This window comes from Perna viridis, chromosome 7 (genome assembly GCF_037379345.1).
Source record: "Perna viridis isolate PV_CMFRI_1.1 ecotype Kerala chromosome 7, ASM3737934v1, whole genome shotgun sequence".
Classification (NCBI taxonomy): Eukaryota; Metazoa; Mollusca; class Bivalvia; order Mytilida; family Mytilidae; genus Perna; species Perna viridis.
The window spans coordinates 38,431,659-38,446,697 of NC_142451.1; the positions used below are offsets into that span (position 1 = coordinate 38,431,659).

Below are 15,039 nucleotides of genomic sequence, written 5' to 3' on the forward strand. Positions count from 1 at the left end.
GCAACAGAGGTTACACGGAGTATAAATAAAAATAAATGGTATACAGTACATAAATAACTTATAAATATACATAAATAGAAAGGTGATAAATTGATTTATGATATTTAAGAGAAAGATGCATAATTTATAAACATAAATAAATAAAAAAAATTAAATTAAAAAAAAATATCTAATTTATATAGTATGATATTTAGGAGAAAGTGTTTGTATTAAATGTTTCATTAAAAGTAACAGATAGAAAGGTATTAAGTGTATTCGTGAGAGTTCACTTCTTTATTTACAATTCTAATGAAAGAACACAGTTTCCTGCTTTTGAATATGCATTAAATTTTAAATATTATTATATTGCAGGTATTGTTTTATCTACTATTAATAAATTTATTTCGTTTTCCTTCAAAATATTTGCATTCTAAAATGTAGTGAAATTTGTCTCCAATGACATTTTGGTCACACAGGGAACATACTATATCCTTTAATTTCTTGGTATACACTACTCCAACAATGCTAGAGGTTGTCTGGCAAGCAATTTTCTGACTTGGTGCCATCCTGACCTCTAGCATCTGACACGTTGATAGCCACCGCAAATGTGAATAAGCTAAACATGTGTTTTAAAATATTTTAAGGTTTTTATTTACATAAAAGAAGTTAAACCTACCGGAAATCGATCGATAAAAATCCTAAGTATTTGTTAAACACCTAGAAAACATTTGTAATGGAAACAGGTGTCAAATGACCAGCAATTTTGAATTATGTCACTAATTTTACGGAATACAATGTATTTTTGACAAAATGAACCAAAAGTTGGTAAAGGCAATTAATTGTTTAATTTGATATGCCCGTTTCGCAAATTTTAAAATCTGTAATTTTATCAACCGGAATTACACACTAGAAAATCTAAAAACCAAATATGAAGTTCATTTTAACTGCATTTACAAAGGATTTCCAGGATTACTGGATTTTCTCATCAGGTAAATCATTTGTTCATTTCTTCAGTTTAGTCACCTTCTCCCATATTATGGTAAAGAAACTGTATAAAACGTTTTAAATGATAAATAGTTTACTATAATTCAGCCGATTTCAAAGAACGAGCGTTATGCAAAATGGCGCTCGGAAGTAAGAGATTAGGGTATGGGGAAACGGAATTCCAACCTCTTACGTTGTAGGAGTAGGTATGCACTGGTTGCTAAAGGACAAATCGGCCCGCCAATAAATCGACGCAAGACAACTCGGATATCTTTCCTATCATGGATATCAAAATATTTTTAAAGTGTTTTAGAGTTTTTGCTTCATTTACATATGATTGCCACTTTTGTTTAGATCACTTCAGTCTGTTTAAATATATTTTAAGCCACAATTCAGAGAAGGCCTGGTTACTTCAAATATACCTGAGATTAATGTGGACTGTATATACCTAAGTCGCTTTGACGGGCTGTCTCTATAATAGTTCTGTAGTAACAGCGAAACAAAATGAAGAAGTTTGTGCAACACAAAGGGTTGCGCCAATGTCGTGATTAGTTTAATTTGTTTCGCGCTTACCCTAACGGTGCACCTGGTCCATGCTCCCAGGTTTTAGTGGAGTTGCTCGTTCACGTTTGTTTCTTTGTACGTGCTACTTTTGGTTATTTTATGTGTGCGTTTTACCTGTCTAGTCTTTATCATTGAACTTTATTCTTTTGATTTCCGCTCGAATCTTGGTTCCCTTGATTACTCTCTTTCATGGTATATCAAGATTACAAACAGGAAGGAAGAATAGGAATTGTAGACTAGGAAAAATTACAACGTACGACTCATTGGCAAAGCCACATCAAATATGAAACCAAAGAAGTAGAAGCCTAGACGAATTCAATTCAGGTTTATTTTGTTGGTTTTGCGAACAAACGGGCGGACGAACAAAATCATTGCTGTTCATCTTCCCGCTTACGAGTTGTATATCACAAATGTACTAGGAAAGGCCAAACTGATTTAAATGATTAAATCTGTGTTGACCAGTAGCTCTTATGGTAAAAAATAAAAAGTTTGAAGTGTCCTGTATAATGGCCTGAATTTTTCCCTCCACTTATATGGGGAGCATTCTGCTTTCAACTCATTTTTTTGTGAAAATCAGGAGTATTTTTAAAATCAAATTTAATCAAAAAAAGTATAAGAACTTATCTAGGAGTGAAGTTTTGTGAGTAACATATTTGGAAGTTCCAAAGTGGAATATCAAGTGTTCATGCGAAAAGTACAATTTTAAGTGGTAACAAATGTCCCTACTACTACCCTTTGAATCCACCACTGATACCAAAGATGTTAATTACCAACACACACACACACACACACACACACACACATTCAACGATTATTTAGTAAGCAATTCATTCACCGAAGAAGAACCGAACATTTTAATAATCGAGGTCACATTACCCTTCTCCGTCCTTCCTTCATTTTGCAAATGCAGATTTTGCTATTTCAAATGCATGACGTCGAAAATAGAATAACGTCTATTGCATTCAATGTTTACAATGAACGACATTAAAGATGTCTCATGTAGTATACCAGATGTCTTATATATTTCCATGGGATATCTTATATATAAACTTACATATAATAGATATTTTGTATATTATTCAAGATATCTTATAGTACACTATATACGAAATCGCATATAACATATAAGAAATAAATAAAGTATTCAAGATATCTAATAAAACACGTAAGATATCTCTTTGTATTCAAGATCTCTTATACAGTATATGAGATCATATCTTATATCACATATGATATATCTTAATTGTATGTATATATGTATCTTATCAAATATCTTATACAACATGTGAGATATCATAATTATAAGAGATGTAGTGTAAGATCATATCTTATATCACATATGATATATCTTAATTGTATGTATATATGTATCTTATCAAATATCTTATACAACATGTGAGATATCATAATTATAAGAGATGTAGTGTAAGAGATATCTTGTATGTTTATCTATTTCATATATCAATTACATGTAAGATATCTTATACTATTAATGAGATATTTGATATTTTAAATGTCGAGCAGATTTGAACACAGTTTGTCAGGCCAAACATTCTATAAAAACGAGATTTCATTACTTACTATTTTTCAAATGTCTATAATTCATTTGAACTGTATACATAGCTGTGGGTTTTGCTCCAGTTATGTTGGGGGTAGGTAACCTTGTTCTTGAATTTCGAAGTGAAAGTATTTTATTAGAATCGATGACCCAAAATTTTCTTTTTTAAATATGAAAGAAAGTCAGATAAGCGTTTTCAAGAAGTTGTACACACCAGTATTTCAATTGTTTTAGAAAAAGTCAAATTTCTCTGCAAAATCTAAAAAAAAAATGTAGGTATGATCTACTTTAATGGAAGTATTGTTCGACAGACTTTAATTGCCTAGTGTAAATATTTAGCCTTTAAAATCGAACCACTATCAACATCATATAATTCTAATCAATGGACGAATACATATGCGGTTAAAATTTATGTATGGTAATAAGACACTATAGTAACGATAGTCAGGTACAAAGTGAAATTTAACCTATGCAGTCACGACAATGTTCTCAAAGCACAACATTATTATGTTATATACTGAATTGCTTTTTTTTTATTTCCCCCCTACATTTAATAGTACTCTATGCTGATGATCCTGAATTTAAGATATTCCATGATTGTATCAAACTCTGAAAACATTCAGCATAAAATAAAAGAACACGGAAGCAAATCGTTTTTAATAATTCTGTATTCAACAAGAGATTTGTTATGTTGGTTAGTATCCCAAGAAACGACAAATAGCAAAAAAGCTAACAAACAAAACATAAACTAAGCCAAACAAATACATGTAAATATGACGTTCCTTCATATGTCGTATAATTCTCGAGTATCACTGTATCGTGTACACGCAAATTTATTCCATAACCTCCTTTTTCAAATAAGCTAAATACATAGTTGCAAACGTCAAGGGGATCTATAATTCAGCCTTAAATTTTGAGTCAATTTTAACATGTTTATGAACCATATACATTTAAGTGATTGACCCATACTTGTTATTATGAACATGATCAATGAGTTTTTAAAATGAAGTTGGCCATTTAATGAAGCATATGCATTTTTCGGAAATCTACATACTATAAGATGCATATGATACATGTATTGCATGTCTCTTATAGCTCTACAAAACAATATTCAAGAATTTGCAGTTTTTTAGTCCATGTGATATTATCTAATCCAATAAAAAAGAATGTTGTCGGCATATAATTAGATATAACCATTATTGACATAATATACTCATGGTTGCTATGGAGATTTTTTTCTGGTCACCATGGAAACCAATGTTGCCTGATTTAGTTTGGAATAATAGAATTATAACTTTAGATAGTGATCTTATAAAAATACATCATAAAGCTTTATTCATTTTAGAACATGCGAAAATATATCACAATAATGGTTCGTTGCTATGATAATTAATGGTTGCTATGTAATCTTTTGGGTAACCATGGAAGACCTTGTTCTTGTTTTTTACAATATAAATTGGAGTTTATATTATTTTAGTAAAACTGATGTAATAAAAATACATTGTTTAACACTCAATAAAAATATATAGGCAACATGGAAGAAATGATAGTTGGTTGCCATGAAAATGAATGGTTGCTATGCAAAACAAATGGTTTTTTTTGGGAAAAAGTTGATTCTCTGTTGTAAATGCCATTTACAAAATCCAATTTATTACTCCACATTAAGGTAGTTGTCATATATTCTCATAACAGGACGTAATCCATTGATATTGGCCAATATCTGAAATTAAGAAGGGTTTTCCCCAAGTGTCATGGTATACATTAAAATCCGTTGCTAGACAACCAAAGATTTTCATAAACAAGAAAAAATTGTCACTTTGGAGGGCTACTATACCTTGCCTTTTATGGAATATATGAAGTTATTTGAAGAGGGTACCTTGTCCTTTAAATACTTCAGTGCAAGTCTTTCTAAGAATCTGGCAAAAATTTAAATCGGAGAATATTCATGCAAAAATTTAAATCGGAGAATATTCATGCGAAACCACATATTCAATGATACTTTACAGAAATGGTGATCTCCTTTACTTGTTTTAGATGCTATTTTGTCTACTTGTCTCAGGAAAAATTTTTTTTTTTTACATTTTCACAAAAGTAACTGTATATTTGAAAGCCAGTTGTATTGCTTTTCAATTAGATTATAACCAACTTGATGTCAAACAGTCGACAAATTTAGCTAAAAAAAAGTAAAAGTGCGAGCATGTTTCATCCTCTGCCTGATTTTTAAAGAAACTGATCCTAGAGTATTAAGTAGCTGTCTTTGTAAGAATCATGCAAAATCTGAAAAAAGTGATACACCCCAAAAAAGCTACATATTTTTATTTTTGTAATCAAGTTGTTTTATGGGTCTATATTATGAAATGTGTAATTATTCATTCAAGTCTGCCTGTTCTTAGGAGATAATCAACATTGAAAATCCAATAGATTCTATTGTATTTGAGTGTCTTTCACAGAGTTATCTCCCTTAATTTTGAATTATACAGTGCATTCTGTACAATTTTTATCTCTTTTTAGCACAGGTTATATGAAAAACCAAATGTTAATTTTTGTTTACTAAAGCATTTTAAACAAAATATCAAAAATAAAAGTGTGTAGGCTTTCCAACCATGTATCACATTTTGCATGATTCTTAGCTGGAGTGCCATTTAAATATCCTTACGGTTTGATGGGCCACTATTGTGACGTTGTTCGTGTTTTTAAAAATATCTCAAAAGGACTATGAAAATAGAATGATTTTTTTAAGATATAAATATGACAACAATTAAAATCGAAAATTTATTACCAACATGTGGCACTTTTAATTTGGTACCGATTTCTTCATGTATAGAGATAATCCTCATATTTCAAGGATTAGCGATAATATAAAAATTTCGACACGTTCTTGTTTTATTGAAAGAAATTGTGCGCAGTGTTCATATGTCGTAATGATTAATAATGTCAGTCAACACTGACTTTCTTAAGACAGAGGATGTGACTATTTGCAGATCACGGTAGGATTTAAACTTGCTTATATGGCGTTGATACTTTTACTGACAAATTGTGTTGTGTGTGTGTGTTTTTTTTTTTCCTTGTAAATGTTTTTGTTGTAACTATGGACGCAATCAAAATGAATGAGTGTGTCACGCCTTGGAGGGTCGAAGTTGAAGATTATAGGACATAATTTGCCGTTTTTTGTAAATTTATCACATGGAAATGACAAACTTTCCAAGAAAAAGGGGGTGCCAACGGCCTGCTTTTCCTCTGGATTCACCACTATGTCGGTGTCAGGGTGGTGTTTCATCTGTAAGCCGTTATTACATGTATTGTAAAACTAGGAAACCGAGTATTTTTCAAGCGAGACAGAACTTCATTCAATTTGACAAAAATGTTCATCAAGATTTGAACTATATAAAATGATATCAAGATATATTAAAAGGGTCTTCCACTGCATGCCTCTAAATATTAACTCCATACATCTTTGGAACGTTGAGGGGGCATTACAAAGACCAAAAGGCATTTTGGTGTATTCAAACAGACCATATTTTGTAATAAAGGCCGTTTTGTGCCGATCTTCAGGTGCCACTTCAAGTTGCCAATAGCCAGACTGTAAATCCATCACAGAAAAAACATTTGCATCAGCAAGACAATCTAAGCACATAGAAATTTGTGGTAAGGGATAGGCATCTTTAATAGTACAATCATTAAGACGTCTATAATCTATACACCATTTACTGACATATCTTTTTTTCTAACTAAGCACACAGGTGAGGCCCAACTAGATTTAGATGGCACAACAACTCCATTGGCAATTTGATCTTGCAAATATTTTTCCTCCTCACCTTCAAAACCTTGAGGTGTCCTTCTTAAAGACTGTCTAACAGGCCTTGCCCCTGAGGTATCAATTTTATGTGAAATAACTGAGCAAGAATCAAGATCTAATTTGTTTTTAGCAAAGGCATTAGAATTATTCAACAAAACCTCAACTAACTTAACCTTGTGTTTTTGATCAACAAGTTTCTCTGCACTTTTATCAAACAACTCAACAAGATGTTCTGGTAATTTAGGAACTTCGGCCAAATTTCCTTCATTAGCAAAACAATCTGAAGAAATTTTACTACATTTCCACTCATCAGGAATCAAAGGAATACCAGGATCAAATATATTCAGTTGATTAATAGAATTAGAAATTGAATTATCATACATTGAAGTTTCATTCTTGACCTCAGAATCAATATTTTCAAAATGCACTACAGGATGTAACTCGCCAATCAAATAGTTTTTCTTAATTTTGATAGGAGTATTCTCAAGATTTACAATGCGAACTGGTACAGTTTTCTGATAAGGGTCTACTAAACATCTAGCAACCAACAAATTCCTGTCATCTTCAAATAGAGGCTCAATACTACAATATCTAGTATCCAAAACTTCGTAGTTAACACTACGACCTGGTAGAATAACTTAACTGTTAGGAGGAATAATCACCGTTTCCTTTAAAAGTACACGTGCAACTTTATCAGCTCGACGAGTGACATCACAATTAACCCACTCTCCTTCAACTTGCAAACCTCTCCTTGTATTTATGGTGATATCCTTGTCATCAATAACGTCACAACCAAGTAGTATATCGTCCCCTATTGGGTCATAAAATGACCAATCAAATTGTAGAGAACCAATTTGTACTGAAACATCAGCAACACCTGAAGTACTCATTTTCCTTCCAGCCTCTGCTATAACCAGGTTTCTCCGAGCCTGATAAAGACATGGACGATTTACCTCAGGAATTCGATAATAAGCAGACTTGCTCATAACAGTCACCTCTGCCCCTGTACCGACAACAGCATTAACCATTGCACCATTAATGACAACAGGAACCTTCAATGTAACTGCTCTAACTCTATCTATAACAATATCTGCATCACCCAGTTCACCATCAAAATCAACAAATTTACAAGGATTTTCATCAGCTAATTCCAAAACCCCTGAAGGCTTTGAATTACTACTATCATTCACTAGAACACTAGAGAATGTTTCCTCCTCAGTAGGAACAGTGGGAGTATCAACAACAGTTTTCACACTAGATGGAAAACCACCCCTGAACAATTATCCAAGCCATGTGTCAAAGGTTCATTTCCATCAGTAGTTACCTGGGCTAAGTCTTTTTTTATAGTTTAAAGACTTATCATCAGCACTCACATTCTTGCCTTTGCATTTACCATAATTTTCTTTGATCCTGTTTTTCTTATCATCATTACTCTGTCTTGGGTTACCTCTTTTCTCCTTGTTTTGAGGACAAAATCTGCTTGTATGACCCTTTTCATTGCATTTATAACAAGTAATTTCAGTGTATCGTGCCCTTTTTTCCTCACGACTTTCTGTATTACCTCTGTTAGCACCATTTTGTTGCAATGTAGCAGCTAATTTACTTATTTCACCCGTTAAATTGCTTATCTGATTCTTTACCTCTTTGAATTTGTCTTCTGTGACAAATTGCTTACTGTTACCAACCTTTCTAATTTCATCAGAGTCATCTTCCTCTATTTGCCTTATACTCAATTGGCGTTCGTTTCCATTTCTACAACACTCATGCCAGGTTATGAGTTGCAAGGTTTCATCAATCGTCTTTGGTTGTTTTGTTCTTACCTCATATGATAGGTTCTGATCTATCAACCCTCTTAAAATGTGCTCAATAGTAAGTGTGGTCACTAAATGAGGTGGACTTAGTTCTGGATATGCCTTATTCACCATCTCCTCTACTCTGGTTGCATACTCAATCATGGTTTCTTTACTGTTCTTTTTTACCCGATTTAACTGTTCCCGATAGTGCTCAGGTAACAGAAAATCACCATATCTCTGGTCCAGTGCAGTATAAAGGTTTCTGATATTACCTTTTACAGGTACAGGCAATTTGGTCACAAATATCAAAGCTTCATCTTTTAAGCTACACATAAGATGTTCTAATTGCTTGTCATTGTCCCAATTGAACTTTTTTATTCCAATCTCAAAGATAGCCCAATAACTCTGAAAATCACTTTTACCATTAAAATTTGGCAGTCTGAACTTGGGTTCCTCTGAATGACTAACACTACCTGAATCCCATGAGGATGAAGGTTTAGTTCCTATGGTTTCGTAACTGCTAATACAGCTACTATGGTTACCCATACCTGTCTGAATGTAACCCCTAGTATCATAAAACTCATTTCCGTGACCATAATCTACCCTCTGTGCACCAGCGTTTCTCTGTAATGCTGAGTTACTATTCTCAGTGGCACTCCAATTACCTGCCCTTGACACATTTCTCAACTCTAATGTCAGACGTATCTCTGAATCTTTGTTTTTCATCTCGTATTCTAGTTTGACATTTTCATTCTTTACCTGGTCAAGATCTTTTTTCATGTCGTACTGCAACCTGATTTTCTCAGTTTTTACCTTCTCAATGTCTTGTTTCAAATGACAATTTTGCACATTTGCATCATTCAAGAGCTTTTCATAATTTGACACGTCTTTTGTAACCTTCAACAAACTCTGCATAGTGTCAAAAAGTTCTCTTTTTGTCTCTGCTACATCGTGCTCAGCATGTTCTAGACTATCTTCTGTCTGAGCTAGTTGATTACTTACATCTGATAACTGCTGTTTGAGCTTCATATTCTCTTGTCTAACATCACTAGACTCTGTATTTACCCCAGAACTGGTTATATTTAATGCACCTTCACTTAAACATCTCTCATGAAGTGATCCACTACTGTGACTACTTACCAACTGTGATATCTCAGCTTGGGAAATATTGTCAAAGTTTGCCATCTCATATACTATATTTTCCCCCTTTTTTGAAAACTGAGATCTAGTAACAACACCAGCACGAGAACTAGAATGAGCCACAGGACTATCCGCCATAGTTATTGAACTATTTTACTGTTCAATTTCTACAACTAATTCTCTTTAAAAAAAACTATGGTAGAATTCTCTACCCAAACGTATTCAAAACTATTCAGTTTCCGAATACAAAAAAGTCAAATTTACTCTCAACTAAACGAATTCACGTTCCAGTTAAGAGGTATTGCATCAAACAATTCAGTCCTTCAGCAATGAAAAACCATGCAGCAACTACTATTTTACAAAAATCGTCAGTCAAATATAGCTACACAAACTGATGAGAACTGGGTACGTACACCGCTGCCACCAATATTGTAAAACTAGGAAACCGAGCGGAAGTCTACGAAATTATCAGAAACTGATGAGCGTAGAAGCTGCATGTAACACGTATAAAAATGAATAGTTTATTATGCAGGAATATAATTTTGACAATCCAAAAACAATATACAAATTCCGTTACCAAGTCAAAGAACCTGCATAATGTCAGTAATTTAGACAAAAATATAAATATAACACTAAATAATTATCAGTGATAATAATAAAATATCAAATCTAGGCCGGGGTGGGGCTAACAAAAACAACACCTTCAAGGAAAAGCGTTACGGAATTCACCGTCTAAAAACACTTGAAATATAGGAAGATGTGTATAAAAAGAGCTATAAAGCTTACCGTTGACTATATAAATATCCACAAGTCCAAATGTGACAAATAAACAGGTCAAGGGAACGACACAGCCGATCCCTGGAACAGTCGAATTTCGAATTCCCAACTTTGTTTTCAGTAGAAACACCAACGTCAGATTGTTGACGACAACGCATGAAATTTCCCGCAATACACTAATTTCGCAGAATAAAAGACGTTCACAACCCTGACGCAACTGACAAATATGCAGAACGAATAAAACATAACTATACAACAATATTCTATAACAAGACTAATTTACTCAAAACACGGAATTTAAACCCGCATCTAGGTTACAGACCACCAATTCAACCAATGAGCATTTGGAACGTACGCAAAAATAGTCCTACGCAGAAATTACTCCTGTTCCTCATAGTGCTGTGAAAGAAGTTCTCATCTCATTTGAAAAATTTAAACAGTTTCTGAAAGGAAAAACATTTCTGTACATTTTATAGGTGCATTTTGCTTCTTGTGATGTGAAGCCTAATCTCCATAATGATTTCTAAATATACCCCTATCTTGTGAAAACACTGGGATTTCCCATGCTATTTATAGACACTTCACTTCCGGTGACCAGTACTGCACTGCAAGTCTGCTAACCCCACATGCCATTCTGAGGATTGTGAGCTGACATATGTAGAATCATGCTGATATATAGTCCTCTGCGGGTTAAAGTTAAGGTGAAGTCCAGAGAAGCCATTGAATATTGTGAAATTAGCATAGAAGCCTATGGGAAGTGGAATTAGTGGTTTTTAGCCTCTAACCAGACCTGGTATAAAATTAATGTACGCCAAAAGAACGATAACTCTTCTTTGGCGGAAAATGTAGACGTCAAAACAGCGACAGACTTCTGTTAAAATGGTAATAATTAATAACTTAAATGGTAAGACAATGCTAAACCATTATCCCTAAGTATATTTTTGTCTTCCCAAAATACTTTAGGATAATTAATATATGTGAAAACGTATTTCACAACACATGAGTTTAATGCACCTGGTCCATGCTCCTAGTTTTTAGAATTTAGTCCGAGTTGCTCATTTGCTGTTGTTACTTTGTATGTATGATTTTAATTGCTTTATGTTCTCTGTTGTGTATGTCTGTTTTCCATGTCTGGTCTTTGTCCCTGGATTACATTCTTTTGATTACTGTATAACCTTGGTTCCCTTGGTTACACTTTAAACATATGAAATAGAGTTCATTTATGTTTTATCATTTACCGAAGTTACTGTGTATAAATCTCAACAGACTTTCTATTTCAGAGTTACTGAGTGCCTCGAACTTTTTTTCTGTTTCAGGATGATGCATTTAAAGATCAAGTCTGTTTTAAACAGTTTTAAAGTACTTGGAATCGTTATATCTCTTCCTTTCTTACTGTGGTATCTATCTGTGCAGAATATCGTACCTGGTAAGTTCCTCTGGCTTAAGACAGCGTCAGATGTTCATAGTATCTACTTTCACATCCATGGCCATAGCAATGATTCATTACAAGAATGTTAATCGGCTATAGTAGAGGGATGGAAATGGGGTACTTCACTCCCGCTTCCCTTACCTTAGACCACCGCCTGACAACCGCTTCCCGTCCCCTTTCATTTTACCCCGCGTGGTTCTAAACCATATTCCCTTCTTCCGGTATTTTTTACTCCACGTTCCACGCCCTTTCAAACGGCTTTCTCCGTCCCCTTCCCCACCATTACTCACCCTTTACCCTCGTATCCCCACCCCTTTTCCACCCTCCAATTACATGATATCGATCGTAATTTTGGTTTTCAATCAATAAATGATGTTTGATGTTTTTTTTGCGTTTGTGAAAATGATAAATTTGCATTAAAAAGTAATGTTATTTTTATTGCCACAATAGGAAGACAATATATTAGTCAGGAAAATGTGAGACAGTATTGGTATGCAGCGAATAGGAAACTTACGGGAGCTTTACTTCCTGTTGAAACCCAACTTCCGATTATTTTTGTAATCACACCAACGTATTACAGACTAACTCAAATAGCCGAACTAACTCGTCTTTCAAATACTCTAAGTATTGTTAAGAACCTTCACTGGATTGTGGTGGAGGATTTTAAATCAACCAACCAGCGTGTTCAAGAACTTCTGGAATCTTCCGGGATGTCGTTCACGTATCTCTCAAAACAGAGATCTAAAAATACAACTAAACGTTTAAAAGGAGCAGAACAGAGAAATACAGCTCTTCAGTGGATAATGGAACACCATAGATATAGTTCTAGTGCTGTTGTTTATTTTGCCGACGACGACAACGCTTACAACACAAAAATCTTTCAGGAGGTAAGCCCTAAAATACTACACCCAACCATAATCTCTCTGGTCGATAAAAAAAGCACTCTATTTATGGCCTTTCCATGAAAAATTATATGAAACGAAAAATACTTTTAAATTTAATGCTTGCAAAAGTAACATTTTTAAAAATCAGCAAATTTATTTCTAAACAAAGTAGCCCCGTGCAGGTCCGGGTGTTAAAAGAATAGGCCTGCAGCAGAGCTAAGCTTGTCGTAAAAGGCGACTAAATAGTGCTCAGAACCCTAGACGGGGGCTAGGGCGCTTTGCCCACAGAGCAACTGGGATGTGTGCCCCAGGTGGTGGAATGGGGTACCCCTGGTGTGTTACATGCTGGGGTTGTCAGGCTATAATACGGAAAACCTGACCGCAAACCATAGTGGTGCACCGTGTTGGGAAAGATGCCACGTTCCTCGCACGTTAAAGAACTTTACTGTGGCATTCTTCCGGAGTAGGAACCATAGGGCTCCACCAGAGGAGGCTAAATTGCCCGACCCTACCCACCTCTCCCTATTTCCAGTGGCAATCAATATTTGTTGACCCATTGTCCATGTGTCCTATCCCTTTTTCATTTCATCATTTCATGTTCATTTTATCACCCATATCATGTTCATCGTCTGAATATAGCTGAAATATTGCTGCTCGGACGTTAAACCCCAACAAACAAACAAACAAACTAAACAATTTACAGTGATCCTTAAATCGTATGAGACAGTACCGGCTTCTTAGTTTGTCATTACATGTATAAAAATGACTTTGATATTAGAAAACAAATTGTAGAAACCTTTTTAACAACCTCTTTTTGAAATAAAAAAAAAATTGTCAAACGTTATTAAAGTGTTAAAAACTTTTTTTAGATGAGGAACACAAAAAAGCTCTCTATGTGGCCGGTTGGGTTTTCTGGTGGTAGAACATTTGAAGCGCCCATCCTAAAGGATGGGAGAGTAAGTATAATACAGATTATCATACCTTTATATGCGGTGGTTTTACCTTTATATGCGGTGGCTTTATCTTTATATGCGGTGGATTTATCTTTATATGCAGTGGATTTACCTTTATATGCGGTGGCTTCATCTTTATATGCGGTGGTTTCATCTTTACATGTATATGCGGTAGTTTTATTTATATATGCGGTGTATTTTCTACATCAGCACTCTTCTTTATATGCTGTAAAAAGGCTTAAATGTTCGGAACTTTTAAACTTGGTCAATTTTGTGCAGCACATTGTGAAAAAAATCGAGGAAATTTTGCATTAACTAGGCTTCGAGAATCTTGTAGAATTATTTTAAAGGAAAAAATAACAAAATAACACCCGACATTATTGGACATCTATCTATTTCTCAAATAGAACAGTAAGGTGTAAAGGATAGATCGCAAATGATGAAATTACGTCTGAAATACTTGCCATATGGAAGTCAAAACCAAGTAGGTGAAGAGGTGAAAATTTCGAGATTCCTAAAGAATTACTTGAAATTAATTAATTTGCTAAATTTGCTATAGTTCATTTCATTCTATTGTTTTGACTTGGTGTTAAAATATGCAAATAACTTAATAAATATGTTTAAACTAACGTCATCAAAGTGAAATTTTCACCTTTTTTACTTGGTTTCGACTTCCATAAGGCAAATATTTCAGACGTATTTTCATCATTTCCGATCAATCCTTTACACCTAACTATTCTATTTGAGAAATAGATAGATGTCCAATAATGTCAGGTTTTATTTTTTCCTTTAAAATGATTCTATAAGGTTCTCGAAGCCTAATTATTGCAAAATTTCCTCGATTTTTTTTTTACAATGTGCTGTACAAAATTGATCACGTTTAAAAGTTCCGATCATTTAAGCCTTGCATTAAGATAATCAAAGCTTTTTTACAGCATACATGTATAATGAAGTTTGAACAGCATATAAAGTCGTATAAACAGCATATAAAGAAGGGTGCTGATATAGAAAAATACACCACATATATAAATAAAACCACCGCATATGAAGATGAAGCCACCGCATATAAAGGTAAATCCATTGCATATAAAGATAAATCCACTTCATATAAAGATAAATCCACCGCATATAATGGTAAACCCACCGAATATAAAGGTAAAACCATCGCATATTAAGATACAA

The 15,039-nt window shown here is 33.9% G+C and overlaps 1 protein-coding gene across 2 annotated transcripts in view; it reads left to right on the forward strand.

Moving 5' to 3' along the window:
- LOC148612605 (galactosylgalactosylxylosylprotein 3-beta-glucuronosyltransferase 2-like) overlaps positions 1–15,039 on the forward strand; it is a 36,319-nt gene that overhangs the window by 16,865 nt on the left and 4,415 nt on the right. Inside the window, exons 1-4 of one of the 2 annotated variants that reach the window (XM_088594217.1) lie at positions 5,779–6,072; positions 11,908–12,017; positions 12,471–12,907; positions 13,774–13,860. In XM_088594217.1, the coding sequence (XP_088450343.1) occupies positions 6,017–6,072; positions 11,908–12,017; positions 12,471–12,907; positions 13,774–13,860 (690 nt within the window). In that variant the 5' untranslated portion in view covers positions 5,779–6,016. Of the gene's footprint in view, positions 1–5,778; positions 6,073–11,907; positions 12,018–12,470; positions 12,908–13,773; positions 13,861–15,039 lie in introns of those variants that run through there. The other variant, XM_088594218.1, reaches the window with a different exon arrangement.